This window comes from Symsagittifera roscoffensis, chromosome 3 (genome assembly GCF_963678635.1).
Source record: "Symsagittifera roscoffensis chromosome 3, txSymRosc1.1, whole genome shotgun sequence".
Lineage (NCBI taxonomy): Eukaryota > Metazoa > Xenacoelomorpha > Acoela > Convolutidae > Symsagittifera > Symsagittifera roscoffensis.
In genome coordinates this window covers 53,841,846-53,868,768 of record NC_087064.1, presented here as the reverse complement: position 1 = coordinate 53,868,768, position 26,923 = coordinate 53,841,846, and the positions used below count along the sequence as shown (strand labels likewise).

The window sequence follows — 26,923 nt, the reverse complement described above, 5'->3', positions numbered from 1 at the left end:
TCTAATTAGGTAAAAAGATATCTAACCAATCTAACTATGGGAATTGGGTCAACATTCTCTTTGAAGTATCAATTTAAATCTCGAGGGAGCATTGAAAACAAATCGTAGTTATAATATACTAGTACCTTCGAGAGCTATATTTCAATAGAAAATTTTGAGACATCACTCCCATTAAAAGGAAACAAGCTAGTTCATTTAAAGCAAAAAAAAACATGCAAGCTTTATGAAATCGAAATCATTCACAAATCTGACTGACCTTTGATCTAATTTCCTTCTTTCAAACAATTGCTTCGTAGCTAATTGTTATGGTTTGAAGCCTTAAAATATTAAGATTTCGTTTAAAAGTGATCTTCCTTCAATTTTCAATGAAAAGGCAAGCAATATAGTTTGCTTGCCCTGTACTAGATATTGCTCCTTTTCCATCTTTTCCAAATTAGGGGAGAATCAGTTAAACAGTTCCCAATATAGTAATTCAACCTTAAAATAATTATAAAAACAACGAATTACACGAATTACAATGAAAACAGCATGCACAAAACAATAACTTCACCAAACCATGTTCATATCGTACTATTAATCCGAACATACCAGAAGATTGAAAGTCCAGATTTCAAGAGTTCATTGACTTTTGAGATATTGAGTCAGCTCTGATGTCCTAATCCCAGCGATTCACTTCTTAATGTCGTCACTATTCCTAGGACTCAGGGATTTAATTTAATCTAGAAATTGAGCCCATTTGTCTCTGGCAAGATGCGATGGAGTTTATAGGATATCTCTTTTTCTGTTGGTATTCGTAGAGTGACTCAAATATTGAAATCGCGAGCTTTTAAGCTGAATGGGATCTAAAAAGACTATGTGAGATCATTATGCAACAACAAGAGGTAATCGGACGTCGCCAGTTCAATTTTTTCAATCTGTATATCAGATATTTCTGAACAGGGCTATCAGTTTACCTCATCAACAAAAAGAGAAGACTGCTCGTATCAGGGCGAGACCCTGAATGTTCCGACTGCCTTTTAAGGTCTATGGAGCGTAAAAACATGAAACACTAAAAGTTTTTAAAAAAAAACATGAAAATTAAATGTAAAAAAAAAGGATCATCCCCCCACACGCTTTAAAGTACAAGATGATAGATTTTGCTCCCATTAACCAATCAGATTAGCAAAAAAACTTCCTCTAACCAATGTGGAACGATTTTAATGACAGATTAAATCTCCGCTTAAGCGTTGATAGCGCGAAATATATCGCGCGTTATTTGTCCCAAATTGGCCGAAAATGCAATCTTTAAATCTCCATAACTTTATGAAAAATGATCACAGGTAAAAAAAATTTCAAATTTGAGCTCAAGACAACAAAACATTTCGAATGATATGGCAAAAGACAAAAATCCCGTCAAAAATGGCTAATTAAAAGGTCGAAATTTGTCTGAAGAAAAAAAAACCCACCCCGAGAGCAAATATTCCGTTATTTTCGTTACGAAAGTCGGAACAACATGACTGCTCGTATTCAGGAGAAGCCATGCGTGTTCCGACTGCATTTTGAGGTCCATGGAGCAGAAATAACAAAAAAAAAACAATGTAAAAAAAAATTAATTTTTTAAAAGAAAAAATAGAGATTTTTTGTAAAAATCATCCCCCCACACGCTATACAAAGTACAAAATGATATATTTCGCTCCTTCCGTCAAACCAATTATGGTAATTAGGCTTCTTTCAACCAATTCGAAGCGATTTACGTCGCGCAATAATTGTCCCAAATTGACCAAAACGGCAAGTTTTAAACCCCCCAAAATATGACCCAAAAACAATCACAGGAAAGAAAATTTTTTCAAAAATAGGCACAAAACAACAAAACCTTGTGATTGATTAAAAATTTCTGTCAAAAATGGCTGGTTAAAAAGTCAAACTTCTGGCTGAATGAAAAAACTACCCGAGCACAAATATTCCGTTACTTTCATTCCGAAAGTCAAAAGAACAAGCCTGCTCGTATCAGTGCAAGTACCCAATTTTTCCGACCGCCTTTTTAGGTCTAAGGAGCAGTATTAACATGGAAATCTAATTGTAAAAAATTAAAATAACATAGAAAAATTAAAATTAAAAAATAAATTGAGGAAAATAATCACCCCACACGCTATAAAGTACAAAGTGATAGCTTTCGCTCCTAGTAACAAACAAATTAGGGCAAATAAGCTTCCTTCAACCATTTTGGAACGATTTCGAAGACGGACTAAATCTCCGCTTACGAAGTATATCGAGCGTTAATTGTCGGTCTGAATGAAAATAAACCAACCCCGAACACAAATATTCCGTTACTTTCGATACGAAAGTCGGAACAACAAAACTGCTCGTATCAGCTGGAAGCCCTGAAGGTTCCGAATGTCTTTTAAAGTCTTTGTAGCAGTAATAACATTAAAAAGGTTTGAATGTAAAAAAAATAATTTATAAAATTTGAGATTTTTTGTAAAAATTATCCCCCCACAAGCCATATTCCGTTACTTTCGTTATGAAAGTCCGAAAAATAACCAGATACGAAGTCCTTCGTACATTTTGTGTCGTTAAGTAATGGAGTTAATGCCAAAACGGAAAACTTCAAGCTAGTTTTTACCCCTAACTGATACAAGTTTTTGGAAACAGCATCACTGTTCGAAAGATTTAAATGTAATACCACTACCACACTTGATCTATTCCAATCAAGGTGAAACAAAATCTACTGTTCTAAAGATTATTGGTGATTGACACAATATAAGAGTATTTTTTTCGGACTTTATTGGGCAACCACGACTGCGAGGGCTTCGACTTTTTTTCATTTCTCTTAAACAATCACTCATTTCTGTACGAAAAAAAACACCAGATTGTTATGTTCCTCTGTTATTTAGACAGGAAAATCGATTTATTTGCACTTCTTTTTATATCTGCAGCTTTACTTTTTCTGCAGAGAGATTTCGAAGTAATGCCAGATTGCAATTTGCATTATCTCAGAATACCCGGAATTTACAATTATATCTCAAACAAATAGAATGAGAAAGTCAACTTCTTATCCCTTTTATCTTGTATTAAGCTGGTGGTGGGACCAAATGGTTCAACTTTTATTCGAGGCGGAGTTTCTGGACAGGAGCAAAAATATCGCACATGATTTTTTCCAAGATAAAAAATGGAAATGACGCAAAATAAAAAGAATCGACCATTGTTCACTTAGTAAAAAAATTTAGTATACTTTTCCTCGATTTGACCAGAAAGTAATAACATGAAAAACTAAATTTAAAAATTAATAATAATTTTTTATAGTTTGAGCTTTTTGCGAAAATCATCCCCCCACACGCCATATAAAGTACAAAGTGATAGATTTCGCTCCTAGTAACAAATCAATTATGGCAAATAAGCTCCCTTCGACCAATTTGTAACGATTTCTAACAATGATTAAAACTCCGCTTACGCGTTAATAGCGCGAAATATATGGCGCGTTAATTGTCACAAAATGGCAACCTTCAAATCCCCATAACTGTACGAAAATTGATCACTGGTGAAATATCTTTTCAAATTTAAGCTCAAGACAACAATAGCTTTCGAATGATATGCAAAAATGGCTTGCTAAAAAGTCGATGTTTGTCTGAAGAAAAAAAATCCACCCCGAGCACAAATATTCCGTTACTTTCGTTTTTAAATTCTATCAAAACGGATATTGAAAACCGTTCATCTACAAAAACCTTTTATCCCATGATCAAAGCTTGATCCGCGACTGGTTTAATTTTTGTTCCGACTTTCGATACGAAAGAAATGGAATATTTGTGCTCGGGGTGGGTTTTTTTTTCTTCAGACAAGTTTCGACTTTTTAACTAGCCATTTTTGACGAATTTTTTTATATCATTCGAAAGCCATTGTTGTCCTGAGCTTATATTTGAAAAGATATTTCACCTGTTATCATTTTTCGTAAAATTATGAGGGTTTAAAGATTGCCATTTTGGCCAATTTGACCAATTTGGGACAATTAACGCGCGATATAATTCGCGCTATTAACGCGTAAGCGGAGATTTAATCCGTCTTATAAATCGTTTCAAATTGGTTGAAGGAAGCTTATTCGCCATAATTGATTTGTTACAAAGAACGAAATCTATTTTTTTGTACTTCAAATGGCGTGTGGGGGGATGATTTTCATAAAAAATTTCAAATTTTAGAAAAAAAAATGTTCATTTTATTTTATTTCATTTAATTTTTTATGTTATTACTGATGCTCCATAAACCTTAAAAGGCAGTCGGAACATTCAGGGCTTCGCCCTGATACGAGAAGTCTTGTTTCCATTTTGAGTTTACAACACGTAAAATGATTCATTAAAGATTTTCATTAGAAGTTGCGTTTTAAGGAAACTTCAAAAAACAACATATTTCATGCGGCCGGCATAACAAAAGACATTTCTGAACCCCGTAAAGTTTTCTTGAAGGCGCCTTCGGAGCCAATATATTATAACTTTAAGGGGGAGAGTGAGCCAAAAATTGCAAGTCCAATCCTTCCAAAAAGTGCCCAAAAAGCTTTTCCGGTTGTTTTTTAGCTGCCTCTTAGCTATAATTTCTGAAATACTTCAGTAGTTTCGATATCTTCTCCAATTCAAGAGGCAAGAACTTAAGAAGATTTTTTTGTGAACAAAATTGTCTGTGCTAATTGCACGCACAGTAACTGGATACTACTATTGCAGTTTTATTTATATGTTTTCTTTTAAAAAAGACAAAAAAATACTAGGAAAAAGAGAAAACAATTTTTTTCCATTTTCTTTTTTAACTAAAGTGTTACTAAAATCAGTCGAGTTTGAGCTGAAATCACCCTATGCTACCTTTGAATATCAAAGATTTGAATTGTTATTCAAAGATTTTTACAAATGCCACTTTATTTTTGAGTTTTTGGAGAAAGCATCAAAGCTGAGATTGCTACAAAGATGGTCGGAGTTACATTCAACAGGCCGATAAATTGAGTGATCTCTTGAAAAAAAAGCTCAAAATCATTTGATTGATTAAGAGTTCCTAAAATTGTGACATTAAAAGCTTTCTGCATTCACTTTGCAGGTCTTTCAATATAAATAAAAGAACCTAGTTTTTATAAGTTTGCCGACAACGACTTCCAGTGGTTTGATGGATACTTTTCCTGGAGTATAAACATGATGATGAAATAAAAGCAAAGCATTTTTAAGGGTTTCATGCTGGTTGAAACAATGCTCTTATAAAACGCAGCTTTGTCCCTGCATTTAATTAATCAAAAGAGCGCGTGTTGTTCAACTTGAAAGACGTTTTAAAAAAATAGTTTAAATTTTTGGAATCTGCAGGTCATTTTTTACAAAATGTTTACACTTAAAAATGGAAATAATTGAATCCAGGGGCGCGTTATTTTTCCGACGAGATGGAGGAGGTTAGCTTTATTTTAAAATGTCGAAGAGTTAATACAACTTCAAATCCTCATGAAAAATTGAAAAAAAAAACTTTTGTTTTATGGAGCTAAAGCGAGCTTAAAACTGATCAAAAAGGTCTTATTTTTCAAATGACAAAGTTGACCTGTTCTTTACTTTGAGGCCATTTTGTGAAAATGGTTCGCTTCAAAATTGATCAAAGATATTCGAAAAAGTAAGATGCTTTAAATTCGTGCATTCGTTTTTTGTCATCTTTCAATCAAAAAATTATCAGTTCTAGATTGACATGCTATATCTACCTGAAACTATAAACCATTAGTAGTAGAAAAAAACTAAAGCATTCTGTTGGTTCGCGAAGTACCTTTGAAGTGCAATAAGAGATGTTTTATCAAATCAGTTCAGTCATGTTCAACTCTAATAGGTTCGTGGGCTGTCCTCTTTGAAGTAACGGAATAGCTATAATGTATTTATTAATTGATACTATTCGTAACTCTTGAGAAATAAGCCGTCGTCAAAAAAGATTCATTGCGAGGCCAAACTGCGTATATTGTGAAGATGAGCGGATCATGCAACTGAATGATGAGAGGTTTGTAACGAATCCGCAATTTTGCTACTTTTCTTTGATTATTTACTTGCTGTTTTCGCTTCCATGATTAAATAAACACTGTAGCGCTCAAAATTGCTCTAAAATGAGGCATTTTTGCGGAATCTCCAACAAAGTTAGCAAAATCTGTAACAAAATTTCCGAAATAGTTTGTGGAATTCACAAACAAATTGTTTTATGCGTGTCTGTAAGCCCAATCCACGAATTGAATGCGGAATCCGCAAAATGTAAGTAGAATCCGCAAATTGCTCCTGGCGGAATCCGCAAAAAAACTAATGTACTGATAAAACATTAGTTATAACTAGGTTACACACTTGTTAAAAAAACTTGTCTCTCGATCCCAATGACTTCAGACACCAATTGCGCGCCTATCCACTGCACAGTTTGGCCTCGTAGTAATATCATTTTTGCTAGTCACTGACGACGCCCAATATACGAGGCAAATTGGCAGCAGAGAAGCATGAATTTCACCAAAAGTTGAGAAAAACTTGACACAGAGGTATAATGGAGCTTCGCGCCAATTGCTATACAAATCATGAAGTTAAAAAATAAGCAATATTTTTCAAACTATTTTTCAAGCAAAATAACTGAATGAAAATTTCCGGAAACAGTACAAGTAGCGTAGAAGCTTCCGACCACGATTATTTTTGAAAAATTAGGCAGAAGTTTTTTCGGATTTTCGTACTAATTTTTGAATTTTTGTCCAGTCAGAAGACAAAACCCAAATTCATCCGCAAAATTTTAGATTTTTTTGTACAATTTTCTTTTGTCAATAATCAGCTAAAACTTACCTCATTAGTAGTTCTAAGCGTCGGTTTGATTTTTTAAATTACTTTGCAGAAATAAATATAAAAATTACAAACACTTAGAGTGATTCAAATCAAAAATTGTCATCAGTAAACTGCCTGAAAAGAAAAACCGGTTCCATGACATTCTACCCTATTCCAATCTACCCTATGCTAATCTACCCTATACTATTCTATCCTACATACCAATCTACCCTATACCAATCTACCCTATACCATTCTACCCTATAATTAAAGCAATTGAAACTTACCCCATCCTCTTGAAGAATCCGAAACAGTATATTTCCGAACAAATCAAAGAACCATTAATTATGATCAAAGAATAATTGACGCACGTGAACAAAATATCAAAGCAACGTAAAACTTGCGCGTTAAAAATGGAAAGAGTTCAAAGCATGAACGAACAGAAATTTTAATCCAATGTTGCTATAGAAATGCGTTGCGGCTATTTCTTAAACAAACAAAAGTCATAGCACATCAAGTCGACATAGCGTAGCGGATAATGCCTGTGTTTGAAAATCAAAAGCTCGAAAGATCAAATCACCAAGAAGTCAAATTTTGAATGAAATTCGAAAATTACTGAGGGTTTGACTAGTTGATCACAAAAGGAGGGGTAGACCCCCCAGTACCAGGCCAAGGCGGTACTGGGGGGCGGGGTGAGGGAGAAGGTGTTTTCGGTGATGGCTGATAACCCCTTCAGTAGCTTTTTGTAAGTGTGTTCTGTTTTGTTGAGCAACAGTGCATAAATGCAGGGGGGGTAAAAGCCAGCGAGTTGAATGTGGATGGTGTAGAGTTGATAAAATTGAATCGGGCAAACTTTGAACGTTCCATCACACAGCCAAACATCTCGATGTAATATCAAACTCTGGATATTGTCCCGATCTCCAAAAATCAACACCCTTTCTGGATCTTCAATGCCGCTATCGAAGACGCAAAAATCCTCATGTTGCTTTGGCACTTCAAAATGTCTGTCGACAATTGGAGGCAACGTGGGTCTATCATTTACCTTCTGTCGATTGAGGGCCCGGTTAATAGCCGACCGGCAAGGAAGAGCTAATTGAACCCCAAGAAATTTGACTCATTTTAGTAGATGTTATTCCAAAGAAAATTGATATAATGACGTAGTTATGGTTTCATTCTTGTACGTGATTTTGAAAATTGGGGATTAAAACTTGTTAATTGAAATAAATTTCAGATTTTGAGGCTCTAATTGCGATTTAGTCTTTAGAACAATTTCCTTAAGTGAAAGACTCAAATTGAGTCCAAAAATTTAGACTCAAATGAATTAACACGTGCTGTATCTTTCCGATTCTAATTAGGACTTTGAAAGATTACATTATGATACCTCATTATGGTATATAGGGCAGATTAGTATAGGGTAGATTAGTATAGGGTAGATTGGAATAGGGTAGATTGTCCTGCCACCGAAAAACCATTTGCATAAGAAAAGGAACTATAGCAAACCGTTTGCTCTTGAAGTATGTTTTCAGCGCAGTGAGCGAAGCTTCATCAAGTCAGTACAGCTATATGCACAATCTTGGAGTTTGTGGATGCTAAATTTTGTTATATGATACGCTAATTATTCGTAGCTCTGTCCCTCTTTCTCTGTGATCATCGTTTTTTGCTTTGTAGATCCTGGTTTTGTTTGCCGATGTCTTTGACTTTGTCGATTTTGGCCTTTCTTATTATAATTGATTTTTGCATGATAGGTTTTCAGTTCTCTTTCGCAGTATTTGCAGTTCAAAAGTGGGCTTGGTTTTTTTGTATTCTTTTCGTGTGTATCTTGAGTTCATTCGAGCGACATCCGTGCAACTGTGCAACATCCGCATTCAGGTTTTTTTGTTTCCCTTCAACTTTTCTTATCTTTCCAAATGATACATTTTTCTTAAATTGCGGTTTTCAATAACTTTCCATATGCTGCTTAGAAACAATTTTTCAATGTCCATCTCTTCTATCGATTTCTATAAAAAGATTACCGCAGAGTGTTTCTCCCCTTTTTTGTGGCAATTTTTTGAAATCACACAACCAACCAAGAACGGCCCACTACGTTGCTCTGTCTTCGGGTATTCTTAGAACGGGTCCTATAGCATCTCGTCTCTATCTTCCACCGAAGAGACCTGTGTCAAGGACAAATAGCTTGTCCTGCATGCTTCCAATGGAGCCTTTCCATCTCCTGCAGAGGAGCCGTTTTTTGTTGCTAAAGATGTGCCGGTACCATTTATCCGTCAGCCTCTGTAAGGCCTTGGTTTCTCCTATTCTCCATGGGCGTACTACAACACCAAACAAGACACTACTTTCTTCACATGCTTTAAACTATTTTTCTTGGTGTCGCATTGAAAGGAGGGTGTTCTGTAGTTTTGTTTTCACTGTTTGCTACCTGCTCTCTTCTTCGGGTTCCTATTTCAGCATTTTTACTAATCCAGCATCCAAATATTTTTATGTTTTTCCTACTGCCCTCGCGTGAACAACTGAAAAAAAAGCTGCTCTTCATCGTTTCTTTCTTCAAAATGGGACGTTACATGTATGCTCGCTCGCTCGCTCGTATCTTCTATTGGTCTTGCTTCTGTCGGTTTTGTTGTATCGTTGGCAGTAAGAAATAAGGTGAACGTTTTGAGCTCCGGTAATCCTGTGGCCCTGTTTGTTATTGTTCAGGAAAAAACCACCCGGGACGTAGGTTCATTCAAATCCCAGCTGACCATGGATAGTCGCATTGATGTCTTTTCGATGTTTTTCTGCAAGCGACATCACAGTTTAGTGGTAGACGTTAAATATGATGAGTAAGGTGGAACACTCTTCTCGAACAGCTCCTTCTGGTGTCCACTTTTCAGAATTATCAACATTTGATTTCATGCTGCAGGAGGTTGACTCATGAAGAGCAATTTTTGTGCTGCGGAGTTTTCTATTGGTTAACGGGTTTATAGACCATTTAATCGTAAAATTTTCCACGACATTTGCCAAAATTTAGTCTCATCAAAAATATTTGATTTATATACTATGGGTTATTATTTTTCTGTCAATTACAAAATCTGTAAATATGAGATGTCTTGTCACACTTTGGTTCATCTGATCACAAAATTTTACCACAAAACAAAAGTTTCATAGAGATCCATTCATGTTAAATGAAAAATTCCCGCGTTAGGTGAAAATTACCATTCCAAATAAATCATGAACTAAAGCAATGTGCTGATTTTTTGGTGGTCAAAGAAAAGAAAAATTTGCTCCATGAAACAACGTTAAGGGAGAAGAAACGGAAAAAAAATTCATAAAATTGATTTGATTTGAAAACTTTTGAAAAATTTTTTCACATAAACCATCGTCTACAAAAAGCATTAAATATACGCATTCCAGATGCAAGGTCGAAGACAAAATGGGCAACGAAAAAAAAATCATTATACACATTATAATCGATTATAATGGAAAACATATAATTTAGAAATTGGGATGAAATAATCGATTATAATTGATTGTAAAGGTATAGAAAAATAGATTGATTAACAACGATTACAATCGATTAAAATGTATTATTTGTGAATGAAATTTGATTTCAAAAAGATAGATTATAATTGTTTATTCACTGATTAAATTTAATCTTTTTCTCATATTTAGAAAGTTTGGAACTTAAATCAAAATGAAATCGACTACTAACACTAAAAATTGAATGCGGACATACAATTTCAACTACTAAATCAAATTCTGAACTCAACCTGTAACTGAAACTATATTTAGTACAGATTTTGCTTATTGCAGGGGTAAAGATAGAATTTGCCGGTTGCAATACAAAAAGTGTAGAAGCTTCCTACCTTTTTTATGATTGGAAAAAGTTTGAAATTTTTTTTTCTACTGATTATCAAATGTTTAGATTTTGATTTTTTGTGGCGTGGTGACTGAGACAATACCTAGTGTGGCCAGAAAACGAAATCAACGTTTTTAGGCCGAAGTTTTCTTATTGATTTGCCTTTGGTTAAAATAACTTTTGTTTATCTTTCTTTGCTGTTGTTTTTTTCTTTGATTTTGTCGGCAAGGTACTGACAAGTCAAAAACTAAGCTTGTCTCTGAGCTCTGATATCCGAGACAAATATGCACCAAAGTGAGTGTCACCTAAATGTACAGATAGCTTTAATTGCGCAAAATTACCGAACAGATCCAAGAGTTGGCTTTTTTTACCCAAAGCTTAAGTTCAGAGATTTTGAGAGAATGTAAGTTAACCAGTTAACCTTGAACTTCCGCCTTTCTCAAAATCTAAGAAAGTTTTTGCTCGCCTCGTATGCGTTACAAACAAGATTTTGTTTCTAAAAAAAACTTCAGAAAGATTGAAAGAAAAGAAGTTTCAGTATCAAAAGGTTTTTATACCTGCGAAAATCTTTTATCAATTTTATGTGAACTAAAAAAATAAGTGGCTTGTTGAAATCTCTCAGAAATCAATCAAAATAAAATAGAGGCAAATGAATTGACTTCAACGAGCTTGAACAGTGTAGTTTGTTCTGACTTTTTGGGCTCGTTTGCATTTGGGTAGACAAACGTTCATTTTTTGACCTTCTCTGTCACATTTTGAATATAAACGCATAAATTAAAAAGAGGACCAAACTTCAGTGCTTTTCAACCTGATATAAACAATCTCGTACTTTGTTTTTGTTTTTGCAAAAAAATGTACTAACCAATTGAAGGAAACTCGAATGCAAAAGGCTCCTTTGGACAAAGATGTGGTTCCAAAAAGTTAACTCCAATAAGATTAAATTAATTTCTCGCCTTTTATAATTTTTTTTCAAAAGTTTACAAATTTTTCGGTTGTTATCATAATTTGAAACAAAAGCGTTTTTACAAGAGAAATCAACTTAACTTAAGCTAAAATCCATTTTAAATTCTATTATCATTCTCAAACTCTTTCGGATTTTCCTAAAAACTCTAGTTGTTGGCTTCATAACTTTTTTTGCTTATGCAGATGTTAAAATTGAAATTTCAAATGTTACGAATAGCATAGACAAATGGAACTTTTCGATATATGATCTGTTTTGTAGCAATATTTCATGATGAACTTCGAAGAAGCTAGATGGGTGTCCATTTTGGTGTCAGAATAAAAAAAAACATATCAGTTATGATTCTAATTCTGATACATCTTTAGTAATCATATTTAAATTTTCATTTTACTGCTAGAAGGAGGCAAGTGGATTTGAAAATTTTCTGAGAAGTTTTTTTGACTCATTTAATTAGCTATAGCTTATTTTTGCAGCTCAATTTCACAATTAGCACGCTAATAATCAGCGATAAAAAACAGGGGCGGATCTAGTAGTTTCTTGAAAGGCGGATATGAGAAAACAGACTTAGAAAAAAACATTTGGAAAAGTTTGAGGGTCGCATTTATAAAAGGTAGTTTTCAGTGAAAAATTGGTGTCCGATAATTGATGCTAATAGTAGAAATTTGTAAAAAAAAAAAAAAAAAAAAAAAAACGTTTAATAAAGGCTTCTGACTTTAATAAAGATTTTTTGGACTTTTTGAAAAAGAACAATCTCTCTCGTCCACTATTAAGAACCCTTTACAACTTGCAATTTTTTTGTATTTATGGGGTTTTTATTTTGCTAACTTGTCTTCGAAACTTTAGATAATTTTTTCTTGTTAATTTTGTGAATGAATAGCGAAGATGCAAATAATGTGTTCTTCGATGCTGAAACCATGCTTTTATTGTTCCGACTTTCAAAGAAAACATAATATTGATGCTTGGTGTGGTTTTTATTATTCGGTCAAATTTCGGCGATTGAAATTATAATAGTTTTTAACAAAAATTTTTCATACCCCATTGATGATACTGACTCTCTGAAATCAAATGTTAAAAGTTATTTTGCCTCCGATCAATTTTTGCAGAGTTTCGGGAGTTTGAAATTTGCAGTTTTGGCCATAATCTGGACTGATTCATGTGCGCTTTGAAGGATTTATTCATAATGCTGAAAGCGTAAGGCGAACTATTTATGCTTGGCAAATTATCCCGCACAACAAAATCATTCCAAATTGCTTTGAGGCTAGCTAGTCGGTTGTATTATTTTTGTCTCGCTCAAATGTTTACTTGATCATAGATAAAGTAAACAAACTGTTCGAGACCAAATGAAGGGCCGTCGAAAAGTTCAGGGTTTTGCCTTAATATACGAGCAGTCTTTATATTTCGGCCTCCTCGACTTTTTGTTTCGACTTTGAGTTCGACTATAGGGACTTCACCACTATAGACTTTTGATGAAACTCTGACATGTGTCCGACCCGCCTTGGTAGAAATACAAATCACAAACTTAGAACCGGGATTATTTGTGTTCGTGTTTTTTTCACTACTTTTTTCTGAATGCGTTTTATACCGTTGAGCAAAACTTGAAAACAAAAACCGACAAAAAGCAGTTAAAAGTTATTAGTATTGCTGCTTTTGGGCAATTCAGAAGCTTGCCCATCTTTCAGTAAAAGTTTGCAACTTGTAAGGTTATGGGGGTTCGAAAATTGTCATCTCTGGCCAATTTGAGACAATTAACGCGCGATATATTTCGCGCTATTAACGCGTAAGCGGAGATTTTATCCGTCTTAGAAATTGTTTCAAATTGGTTGAAGAAAGTTTATTTGCCCTAATTTACTTGTTACTAAGAGCAAAATTTATCACTTGGAATTATATATAGCGTGAGGGGGATGATTTTCAAAAAAACTAATGAAAAAAAATGTCATTTTTTTATTACATTTAGTTTTTTCATGTCATTACTGCTCCATAGACCTTAAAAGGCAGTGGGTACATTCAGGGCTTCGCCCTGATACGAGCAGTCTTGTATCATTTTGTACTTAGTATGGCGTTTGGGGGATGATTTTCACAAAAAATCTCAAATTTTTAAATTTTTGTCTTTTCATCTTGTTTTATTACCTTTAATTTTATCATGTTATTACTGCTCGATAGACTTTTAAAGGGCAGTCGGAACACTCGGGGCTTTGCCCTGATGCGAGCAGTCTTGTTCAAACTCAATTTAAACCCAATTTTTTTTCCGCATACTGTTTTGTGCCATGCTCTACCGTTACCCCACCTAGCTCGGAAACGAGAGTTGCTGGTTTAACTAGTTAAAATTTGACATAATTTAAGCAAGCGTTTGTTTTAGGGATATTTTCTAAGTCAGATACAGCTAATCTGACAACGATTGATTGGCCAAGATTTTTGAAAAATATTATGATATAACTTTTCCCATTTGAAGACAATTCCCATGACTCATCTTTCCAATTTGCCCGTGTTTATGAGTGGTTTGCCCTTATTTCTTATTCAGAAAGGGTATTGTTTTTTTTTTACTTTAAGGACAATCCCGATGGCACAGACTGCCAACCTGGCGATGAGTGACCTGACAGTGTCGGCCATGAATGTAGTGTCCACTTGGAGTCTGCTGCTGTTCGATGCCAACCTAATGACCAAGTACAACTTCATCTGTCTCATCACTGGCTACATCTGTGGCGTGGGCTGCAGGTGTTCCATCGCATCCATATGCTGCATTGCAATCAACAGGTGGGAAAGCTGAAAGCTATAATATGGTTCTGGATATTGATAAATTTTCGCTCTTATAACCAATGTTCACTTGCATTGATAAGTTCATGTTGGTATATTTTTATTGGAACAAAACCCAAAGCCCTATCTAGCTGACCGGAAAACGCACCGGAAAAACCTCCGGAAGAAGGATAGTTTATTAAGTAGTCGCGTTTTCAGCTGGCGGAGAAGTGTGAGGTAGCTTTGTAAAGTGTGGCCAGATTTTTCGGTACCGCCTCAACTCGCAACGCAACAAAAACAACTAGCAATGATAACTTAAGAAATTTGGTTTAAGGATAACCGGCTCTAATTTCTCTCAGTTGCCAAGCTCACAACACGTTGGCGCGACTGCGGCATTGAATTACAAATTGTCTTTTGTTGCGACTTAAAGATAATGATGGAGTGCGGTCTATAAGTAGACAATCGCGTATTCATACTTGTCATTAAGTAGAAAAACACAATTTTAACCAATCAGAATTGAGATTCGAAAGCAAACGTACGAAATAACTAATTAACAGTTATTCATTTCGCAAATTTGCTGTCTCCTCTCATCCTGACAGTTATGAATACGCGGTTGTTAACTTACTGCTACGTAACCGATAATGATTGATTCTTTTCACCAATAAAACTGCTGTGCACAAGCGAGATTGGGGTTTTTTTCTAGAGCTGAATTGGGTTCGATTCAAATTTTGCTAAAATTATCGATTCTATATTGCGGATAAATTTTTGAGAAAACAGCGTTTTGCGAATTTTAGGACAATTTTTACCCGGAGCTAAATTTTCAGAGCAATCTCATTATCCACTTCCAATTACTGTTCCAGACACTTTTTGAGACCCTCAGTTTTCCAAAATAACTGCAATGAAGTCTTTTGCACATATAGAGAAACACTGTAAAAACTAGTGTTACTGTCTGGTGGGAAGTACTAGAAATATAATTCAGATTTTCTCCGTGATTGTTGAATTGCGCACTTTGGAATGGTTAAGAATGTTTACCCAGTTTTACGCGACTAGAAACTTTTTCGATGGGTTAGTTTTTGTTGCAATGGAACTTTTGTTTGAATAACAAAAATTCTTATCAATTAAGGTGAACTGTTCTTTTTTCATGCAAGATGTTAAACACATCATTGACGGAAACATTTTTTCAAGGTTGATGTTTTTCATCTCCAATTTTGAGGACGATTTTATCTGTCAACATTTGGCTCAATTGACATAAAAATGATTAAAATCGTCTATCCTTCAATTTAATGAGCGTCTGTTACAGTACAATTTTTCCCATTTAAAGCATTTTTGATAGAGTAAATCTGTCTAAAACGCCATCAATACGTATGATATTCATTTCTTAACGCTCTTTTAAAATTGTACGAAGTCAAGTGAAAGAAATTAGGTATATGGGTTTTTTTTCTTCAGACAAATTTCGACTTTTTTTTAACTAGCAATTTTTGACGGATGACGGAAAGTATTGATGTCTTGAGCTTAAAATTGAAAAGATATTTCACCTGTGGTTATTTGCTGTAAAGTTACGGGTGTTTAAAGGTTGCCATTTTGGCCAATTTGGGACAATTAACGCGCGATATATTTCGCGCTATTAACGCGTAAGCGGATATTTAATCCGTCTTAGAAATTGTTCCAAATTGGTTGAAGGAAGCTTATTTGCCATAAATGTTTTATTACAATGAGCGAAATCTATTCTTTTGTACTTAATATGGCGTGTGGGGGATGGTTTCATAAAAAAGTTTCAGATTTTAGAGAAAAAGAATAATTTTTTTTTTACATTTAATTTTTTTTATGTTACTACAGCTCCATAAGCCTTAAAAAGCAATCGGAACATTCAGGGTTTTTCCCTGATACGAGCAGTCTTGGTTTTATTCTTTTTGCGAGCCAGCTCAATTGTAAAGAATTTGGCGTCTGTATAATTTATAGATTGATATCTATAAATGAATAAAATGAAAGGAAAAAAAGTTTTTTTTTTAAACTTTGAAATTTTCTGAGAAAATGATGCCACCACACGCCACATAAAGTACAAAAGAAACAATTCGCTCCTTGTTACAAATCAATTATGGCAAATAAGTTTCTTTTAACCAATTTGGAACGATTTCTAAAACGGATTAAATCTCCGCTTAAGCGTTAAAAGCGCGAAAAATAGCGCGCGTTAATTGTCACAAATTGGCCAAAAGGGCAATATTTAAAACCCTATAATTTGGAAAAAAAATCACAGATGAAATATCTTTTCAAAATTAAGCTCAGTACAAGATACTTTTTGAATGATATTAAAAAAATTCTATCAAATATGGTTTGTTAAAAAGCCGAAAATTGTCTGAAGACAAAAAATCCACCTCGAGCACAAATATTCCGTTGTCTTCGTATCGAACTTCGGAACACGATTGTTCGTATCAGGGCGAAGCCCTGAATGTTCAGATTGACTTTTAAGATTTTATGGAGCACTAATAACATAAAAAAAATTTAATGTAATAAAACAAAATGAGATTTTTTTCTGAAACTTGAAATTTTTTATGGGTCTCATCCCCCACACGCCATATATAGTACAATAGGATAGATTTTGCTCCTTTTAACAAATCAATTATGGCATATAAGCTTCTTTTAATCATTTTGGAGCGATTTCTAAGATTGATTACAACTCCAAACTTGAGCTCATGACAACAAAACCTTTTGAATTACGTTAAAAAATTCCGTCAAAAATGGCTAGTTAAAAAATCGAAATTTGTCTGAAGAAAAAACCCACCCCGAGCACAAATATTCCGTTACTTTCGTATCGAAAGTCGGAACAACAGTTACTTTCGTATCGAAAGTCGGAACAATAATCGTTTATGAGCGACGTGGAGTTCAGTTAGTTATGTCATATGCAGATATCAATAATGCAGAATATTTTTCAAATCTTTAGCAAATTGTATCTTCATTTTCACCAAAAAATGACGCTGATTAGTTTTCATCAACATTTTTTGCTACGCTGTCCTTAGCGCCATCGCTAAAACTATCGCTGTCACGCCTCTGGTTATATCGCTTTTCTTTTGATGCTCTTTCATGAAACAAGTTACAATTTGTGATCACGCGCAAACTTATATCAAGGTTGACATTTCAATTAGTTTTCAAGTTAACTTCAAATTCATTTGCTATATCACAGGGAAAATATACGCCTGCATCCTAGTCTTGCATCTTATTTTTCCTTGTACAATGACAGAAAACTTCGGATCAAGAGAAATAAAATACTCTGCGCTTATATATGAGAAAGTTGTGCCAAAATAAGCTAGCGTATTGGTTCTCTTGCAAAACAAAAAAAAGATTGTTGCGGCCAATTTAGCGTTCATAACTTTACCCGATCACATTAGGAAGGAGTTCAGAGGGCTTTTGCGCATTTGAGACATAAATTTGCTTAGGTAAACTCAAAAAAAATCTGGGTAACAAATGACTGAATCAGCCAATATTAACCGTATTTGGATATTTCCAGTAGTAATTTGAACTGCTGTAAAAAAGCGATTTTTCACGACCAAGTATAAAAAAGAGCCAGAAATTTGCTAGTCTAAAAAATGTTTGAAAAATGATAGCCAATAAATTTTTTTACCACAACTTGAGCAGAAAAATTAACCATAATGATCTAATATGCGTGTCACTGGCACAAATAGAAGGAAGTATTTGATATTTTGATCAATGAAGGGCTAAAAATAGTACCAAAAGGGGGACCCTTTGGGTAGTCAGGGGTCGAATCCCTGAGAGGGGGAGGCGTCCCCCCCAAATCTGCTACAGAACTCCATGTTTGGTTACCCAGCCCATCTTGCGTTCACATAAAAACCTTTTTTAGCTTCTACGAAGTTCAGATCAAAAAATTCTGATGTTTCAAAGCAGACAATAGATCTGATGTGGAAAGATTCTGTTGAATGGCTCATCGCACACGTATGTTTGTGCTTTCTGGAGCATCGATTGATCTGCATGATTGCTTTAAGATCACTTTTCGGAAGTAGTCTGATTGTCAAAACGCCTAACGTGACACTTTGAGCGGTAAATACAGCCTTCGAAACCCATTAATTATTCCTCGCATTGAGATTTTTAGAATCATTTCCTCTTCAAAAAGCATGGTAGCAATCAATGTTTGTGTCAGAAGTTACACGCATAATCACTTAACTCCCTGGAGCGTTCATTAGATTGACGATGGTTGACTGAGATCAAAAACGTGTAGTAACAAAAAGAAGTGATGAAAGAGACAAAATTAGTTCTGGTTCTTTGGCCAAGTGATAAATGGAAGTCTAAAAATGGAATCAAAATCACACTGCAAAAACAAAAAACAACTGATTTTTTGCAAGCAAAATAAAAGCCAGAGCATGAAATTATAATACCATAAATTGCGACTTGTAAACAAAGAGACAACGCAGTTCAAAGAAGTCAACGCAACCCGAGATAGTCAAAAGTCAATCAATGAGTGTGAAAAAAGGATGTTGAAGAATTTGTACATGTGGGGGGGGGGGGGGGGGGGGGGTAATTTAGTGTCCGTTGAATCGAATAATCACTAAAATCATTAAAAATTCTAATTTCGTATATAAAGCTAAAGCAATAATTTCAAATTGAAGATTCTCGATCTGAGAAAGATTTTAGAGAATTTTTTGAGGCCCGAGTCACAGCTAAAAGGGCCATAATCAGAAACAATACGTCGAATACGTCGAGCAATATGTCAGAAACAATACGTCGAATATGTCAGAAACAATACATTGAATGTTATTAGTTAGCAGAGGCGGGTTTTTTTAGTAATCAAGTTGTTTACTGGAGCATCCAATTAAAAACCAGTTACAAAAATACCAGTTATGATTGTGTTTTTTTGAACCCTTAGTTTTGGTCTTTACTTATAAAAATATAAAATTCTGACTGCTATTTTGTGCTGTACTCAAGTCATAAACAAACGAAAAAAAATTATTGAGTAGTTTTTCGAAATCAAAATTTGGCCAAATAACATGCCAAATCTTGTAGTTTCGGGCCACGAAATTCGAACGCCACAAAATTTAAACAGAAAACTTGTTCAGCTGAAAAGACCAGACACTTAAATGTCAAGCATGTCTCATCACAGAAAAAGCAATTGATCATGACAATTTCGGGAAAACCAGATGCCCGAAAACCAGATGTTTCGGGAAAACCAGACGCCTGAAACGTCATCAAGCGTATAAAAGAGCTGAGCGAGAAATGTTGCAGTTGCCCGTGCAATTTTGCCCGTAACAGTTGAATAAGCAACTCAGTTTACCCTCCCAACAAACGACAAACTCACTCAAACGGCTGCACTTAGGATTGCTGAAGTTTTGGAAACTCCAACCGGTATGTCAGTTGATCAAACAATCTCAAGCCAACCAGTTTGGACTGTAACCGCAACGATGAGAGTTTCCAAAAAACTATAGGTGTGGTTAGCCGATGGAACCTATTAATTTACTACCAAAAAATTCTGTCGGCTATTTTCATTTCAAGTCAGAATAATTGGTACTGCAGCAGCTTGCATATACGCTTTCATCCCCAACAAAACTGATAAAATCTACCGTTCGTGTTTGGAGGCTCCAACTAATTTAGCACCAAAATTGTTAAAGTTTAAGCAAGCTACCCTTCAATCAGTATAAAAAAAAATTTCCTAGAGCGAATTTGTCTAGCTGTTCCGAGAAAACTTACATACAGAGTTAGATCAGAGAAATTGTTTATCTGGGTCTAGCCACGACATTTTATAATCCGGTTTTGAAAGCCAAAAACTGTTCTCGTTTTTTTCTTGAATGTGTACCGAAAACCTCTTCGAGGTAAATATTTTCGTTTTGGAATAAAACGTGTTAAGTTATAGAAATGGCTGTAAAATGTAGTGATTTCAAACTGCCGAGTAACAAAAGGTTGGGAGCGAAATCGTTTTGTGAAATCTGATAATGGCCTCAAAAAATGCAAAAGTAATGAGTATTTTTCCAACATAAAATCAAAAAGAGCCAGCAAACAAATTGAAGCAAATAAATCGGCCAAATGAAAAGTGCTTCCGAAATGTGCCCCGTATCACAAATAGTTGTCAGTGAGGCCGTCAGTGCCCAAGGCCGCCTGATTTATTTTAATTGTATTTTATTTAATATCTCTTTCATCCTAATTTTCATTTTTTTTTCATTGTATTTAATTATATATTTTTTAATTTATCTTTTTCATCTTAAATTCAAAAGGATGATCCAGCTAAGAAGTTAAATAAGTGTTGTTTAATGATGTTGCTGAATTGACCATGAATCCACCTCATAATACAGATAGTAGTGTTCGAGACCGCCACTCGGATTCGAACCTCGAGCTTCTTGCACTAAAGCTTTCCATTTTTTTACTCTCTATATACACTAGGTACTTCGCCATCTGTCAGAACCATATCTACTCTGTGATCTACAATAAGTTCACCATGCCCCTCCATATGCTGCTGCCCTGGATGATTGGACCAGTGGTGATGCTGCCTGCAGTGGTCAAGGGGGATGTGGCATTCCGCTACGACAGGCGACAGCTCATTTGCCCCCCTTGGTACTTCACTGAAGACGGTAATGACTTCTATGCATTCTCTCCTCACACCAAAGAATATTTCCTAAGAAGCAAATTTCCTATTAAATACTAAATTTTGTGAAAAAGCTAAACTCATGGGGCCTAGAAATTTGCGAGCTTTACCATTAAACAAATTCAAACTATTTTCGAACAAACCGTGGTTGGTTACGCTCACCGAAATTCCCGATCTATTTTTCAATTTTCTCGGCCAAAAGGATCTGGGTAATTTTTTAATTACATATTTGGGCCGTATTAAAGGAAGCTTATTTTATATTCTTTTTTTCCCATTATCTACTCCCTGTATACGACCCTCTTTCCATCCCATCTACTTGGTTTGCTCTCATTGAAGTTTTTATTGGAATTCAGTAAACTCAAACAAACTGAAATAACATAAAAAATTGGGTGAAAAACACTATAAAAACTTTCAGAGACATCTAAAATTAGACATAATTTATTTGTCTAATGACTATCTCCCAGAATGAGTTCTCTTAGGATGATTTTCATTAAAAAACTATTTGATTTATATCAATTTGTGGTATTATTATTACTTTGTTCAGGTTATGAGCCAGTGCAGTGGTGGGAGACCCTGTGGCTGCTGCCACCCTCTCTGGCCATCATGGCATTCAGCAGCTACAAGATATTCGCCACAGTGCACGAGAGCGGCAGGAACTTCAGTGGTAACAAGACATACACTGAGAGAGACATCCAGCTGCTCAAGGTCAGTCAAATACATATATGTTGATAAAGAATATAAAGTTATACCGATAGAAACAATATCCGAACACTTTTCAGTCAGCTTTAAAACAATACAAGTTCAGTCATCAAAACAAGACTACTAGTATATCATGGCAAAGCCAAAGAAAAAAGTTTTTGCTCTATAATCAGAAAAATAATTTAAAAAATTGGGAAAAAGCATGTTTTTAGCCCCTGTATTGTAATAAATTTTCCAAACTGGCTAATACTTTTAGTTCACTAACTGCATAATTGGCAAATTTCAAATCCTAAAGGTTTGTTGTTTGATTAGCATGATATTGTTTCCTATTTTTTTGTTTCAACAATCTTCTAAACTATTTTCAGTTTGAGACTGAGAATCTTTTGATTACTTCGCTTTGGCCCTTGTAAAAGTCATTTTCTAAACAACTTTTGGCAATTTTGAACCCCTTTCTACTTTCGGCACTCTTTTTGTACTCTGGCCTGCAAATATAAATGCTATTAAAGGTTTCAAAGTTGTTTCAACTGGATTTATCATCCCCACCCCTAAATCGGGCCCTGGTTAGGACTAAGACTAGAATGTTTTGATTGCCCTTTAGGATATCTGAAGCAATTAATATCTTTCAAATGGTATGAAAAATTTTCCATCAACTACGTTTATTAGTTTTTAGTTTCTTAGTTTCTAACAATCCAGTTTGTAACGATTATTAGTGCGGGATAATTCGCCCTAATAATTCGCGCGTGGAAACTATCAAATACTAATCGAGCACTTCCAATCGCATTCAGACTCTTGGCTAGCATACTCGCTTGGCAATCCGAAAATTTTTGCATCGATACGCAGTCATTTTTTGTAGAATTGGTCTGAATAAAAAAAATACCCCAAGCATATATGATGCTCACTTTCTTCAAAAATCGTAACAACAAGGTGCAATAAGTGTTGTTTATGAAGTTTATTACTGCTTGTATGCAGATTTAGCACATGCCATTTGAAAGATTCATAACGCTGGCTATATGAAAGGTTCGAACAGAAAATAACGGAGAAGTTTCACTAAGAAGTGCGCAATTTGCTTTGGAAAAAAACTATGAGGAAGAAATCCGTGCAATTTAACTCTTCAGAACAAATAGATCAAATAGATTTTTTTACACAAAGGTATATTTAACTAAGATAGTTATATTTTTTCTTTATTTTAACTAGTATTAGGTTTATTTAGGGAATACATTCTTTCTAATAATTCGATTTCCGTCCAAAATACAATTTACTTATAAAAATGTGCGTTTTTTTTCATTTTTCTACCTGTACATATTGTACGCGCTAAATAACGCCAGCTGAGATATCAATTTGATTGAAACTGAGGCGAACTAATTAATCTTAGTGAAGTGTCATTTGGCTCAAAGATTTTTTTTGCATTAGTTGACATTGCACTTAGCGTTGACGGACTGCATCAAAAAACCAAAATTATAACACGAAGGCAAAGCGGTGCTTCGCACGCCTTGCGATACAACTTAAATATATAAACTTATAAAAAAGCAGAAAAAATTTATATATATATAAGCTTAAAAAAACTAGGTATAGAAAAATAAAATTTTCGTAAGTCCCGAAAGAAGTTCATTCTAGGCAAACATGCCTGACAGTTTTAAAATATATTAGCAAAGGAGCACAACTTACAAAGAAGAAAAAAGCCGATGTTCTTTGAGCAGACACAAGTATTTAAACTATCAAGTCTCCCCCCTTAAATAAGAATGAACAACGTTTGAATTTGCAACTGCAATAAGACTTGCTTACAACTCAAGCAAAATCTGTTAGCTGATAAAAGTTTAGCAGACAAACGAAAGTCGAACGATTCAATTTTTATCGAAAAAATTTTCTCAATTCCAAGCATATTGAATAAAAAAATATATATCCGGCTGAGACTCGAGTGCAAAGGCGACGGCATAACTTCTAAGCCAAGTGGGAAGGAACTTGGAAAATGTTAAGAAAAGGTAAGAAGCGAACATCTTAAAGAAGAGAAGAATGTGTAAGAAAATGTTCATGGGGAAAATAAAGTGTAGCTCCCAATTACAAGACACTGGCTCTCGCGATTGTAGTTATTAATGAAAGATTTAATCAATATTTTAGTTGAAAAGCTACTAGAAATGATTAAAACGGCATGCAAAGCGTAAGAAAGCAAAAAAGGTTTCGTGGAACTAGGCAATGCTCTGCAATTGCAAACTTTTAATTTTCTCAAAAATTCAGCAAATTAGGCACAAAAGTTTTCAAAAATACGAGTAACCAGATCTTTTAATGTAAAACATAGGTCATACTTGTCTCTGTTTGGGCGGGTAATTTAATGATTTTGAGGCTTACCTCTTTTAATTTATGATCGAAAACGGGGAGGGTTCTCATGCTTGAAGGACCGAATGCTTGAAAAATTTCAACCAATCGAAATCGCTAAGCGTTTCTATTGGCTAAATGCCTTTCTCACAAAATCGAAGTCAATATTAACAGAAAATGTATTAAATCAGTGGAAAATAATCAAAAACATTACAAATTGCGGGTTACAACCGCAATACTATTCAGATAATCATCAAGATTAGTGAGGTCAAAATCATAAGAATTTTTCAGTCTTGAAAACTCATCTGCTTATTATTTAATCAGTCAATATTAACACTAATGGCCTGGATTTATTTTTTTTTACTTTGAGATTTTCGCGATTTACTTTGAGATTTTGAATACTCAATTCTGATGGCTGAAAGTAAGCTAAAATTAATTTCAAGCATTCGGTCCTTCAATCATGAGGGACGCCACCATCGAAAACTAGCAGCATCTTGAAACTCTGCGGTTTAAGGAGTCTTACAGAAACGAATACTCATTCTACGTTATTTCGACGCCTGTGAAACAGCCCAGATTAAGATAAATAATTTAGGCGTATAGATGATATACCTAAGCTGCTGCTCAAATATAGTTAACAAGTTGCAATTTTAAGACATGAGTAACCAAGAGGAATGAACTTTTAGTGAATATGTTCGATAGATTTTATATAATCTTAAGGAGAGGTGGAAAACATCCTTCAAATAAAAAATTTATGGTTCATTTGTTGATCTTTATTTTTTAAAAAAGCCGCATTCAACTTTCAATTTGAACCGGTTCGTCGCAATTTATAGCAAGAAAAAAGAAGACAGTTCAGGGCATGCGTTTTATTTCACTGCTTTTTACGGTCAACTTTTTCAGCCAAAAATGATGCAAAGAGTATCGCAAAAGATATAATCTTTTTTGTGATACTCTTGCATGCACCTATGTACTTCTGCATGCACCACATAACTTAAAATTAAGTTATGCCAACTTTAATAGAACAAAAAACAGTCCAGCCAGAATCCTGTCTAATCCGTGTTAAGAGATAGAAGCTAAATAACATGACTTTTTAATTAAAAAGAAGGGTTTTTACCAAAAAATCTATCTGATCTCGTTGCATAAAAAGGAGCGATAAGGGGTGAGTCTCGTCCGTAATGACACCTCTTGTTTGACCCTGCTACTGTTTTTGTAGGTCCTCATCATCATGTTCTTCGTCTTCATCGGGGCCAACTTCCCCTGGTTCCTATTGGTCAGTTTCGACTTCAACGACCGCGCCCACCATGGATTCTATTACGTCACAGTATGGCTGGTCCACACCGCCACCACCCTCAACCCAGTCATCTATGCCGCCAAGTACCCCCAGTTCCAGAAGTGCTTCAAGGCACGATCCAATTGCCCTCTTTTTCCTAAAACGCATCGTTGCACCAATCTCAGAAAAATGCCAGTTAAGAAAAGTTATAAAAGCAAAGACATGGAGCTCTTTCCAAAATTAAGTTAATTGCTAGAGAAAAAGCATTTGGCTTTGTAACTCATTTGGCGCCGATAGTTGGTTTCCGGAGGGGGCGACGCCCTTTTTCAGCGATTCGACACTACGAGGCTCAACAACCCTAAAATTTGGCGCCAAAATATCTTACAAAATGATAGGGGAGCGGGCGCCACTAACCGCAGTTATTGGTAAAAACTTTCCAAAAGGTGCCCAAAAAGGTCATTTGTGGCCTTTTTTTTCAAAATTTGGCTGCGATCCATATATATTTTTTGCAAAATAGAGCCTTTATAGTAGTGTTTCGGGGACTAAAAGCCAATAGGTTGACAATTGATCCCCCTCGAGAAAAACCTAGATCCGCGCCTTCCTTATGTAACGATCTAACGCGTACGTGAGCAGCTCAATTTCTTATGACAAGCAAATTTTTCATTTTTTTTTTGGATCAAGCAAAAACCACCAAAAGTTGAAATCATGGAAAAAGAGTTGCTTCCACAGAAACTGGCCAACCGCTTCTTCTGCAAACGCATCTTCGTGGTAGCCTCACCTGGCATGAGCACCATCGCAGCACTGAGGAATAATGCGAAAATGAACATGTCACCAGCAGAACATTCGAACGCCAGGCAGCTAGCAAATCCCGAATAACTTCTGAAAAGATTACTTCTTCAAAACAATGAAGTTAACAATTCATTCCAACAAGCAGTCAACTGATCATAATTTTAGAACAATTCTGCGTCAAAAAAGAACTCAAAAAAGAACTCTTGTGTCAAAAAAAAGAGTCAGCTGCAGTAATCGAGACTAGACTTATCAAACAGCATGTTTTGAATAAACTCGAGCAGTGGAAGTCTTTTATTTTGATTTGAATCATGTACTGAAAAGTTTCCGAAAGTTTCTCTGTTTATCGCCCCCCCCCATGGTTTAGTAAACGCAAACCACCCCAGTAAAAACTAAATAGAATGGTTAGGCCGCGAAACTTTTTTTGTTACCTCTTCGGCTACCATCCCCCCCCCCCACACTCACTTTGCAATTGGGGGAAATCGTTAGAGAGATCGGGTTCCAAATTCTCACTACTAATCGCATTCAATTTAAAAAGAACCGCACTGCGAGAGGGCACAATTTCTAGAAGGATAAAACGAGTTGTATGCATTTTGTTTAAACTCAACTACAGCATATCAAAAATGAATGCAAATATATGAATGAAGGAGAATGCTGTAATTAATTTTTTCATATAAAGTTTAGTTTACACAAACACTTTCGATATCTGCTTCAATTCGATTAGTAGCAAAAATTGATTAGGCAAAAATTGATTAGTAGCAATTTCTTACCAGGAAAGGATATATTTTTTGCGTCTGCTAGTGTAACATAAGGGTATTTTCTGTTAAATGACCCAAATTTACCATTTGGTTCTGCTTCTGCTTTTATTGAACTAAACTCAACCGAACTAAGCTCAACCGATCAGATTCGATATATATGATCCAACTTTCAAATTAAAGAATAGATTAATTTTGGGCACTATAACAGAAAAAACTCTCAGAGAAATTTCTAAACCGAACTA

General features: G+C 35.0%; 1 protein-coding gene across 1 annotated transcript in view; it reads left to right on the top strand.

Moving 5' to 3' along the window:
- LOC134842264 (melatonin receptor type 1B-A-like) overlaps positions 1-26,302 on the top strand; it is a 34,297-nt gene extending 7,995 nt beyond the window's left edge. The window contains exons 3-7 of the mRNA XM_063858530.1: positions 14,099-14,302; positions 20,660-20,847; positions 21,406-21,566; positions 25,081-25,269; positions 25,867-26,302. Coding sequence (XP_063714600.1) covers positions 14,099-14,302; positions 20,660-20,847; positions 21,406-21,566; positions 25,081-25,269; positions 25,867-26,013 — 889 coding nt within the window. The 3' untranslated portion in view covers positions 26,014-26,302. The remainder of the gene's footprint in view (positions 1-14,098; positions 14,303-20,659; positions 20,848-21,405; positions 21,567-25,080; positions 25,270-25,866) is intronic.
- Positions 26,303-26,923: the final 621 nt, after the last annotated feature.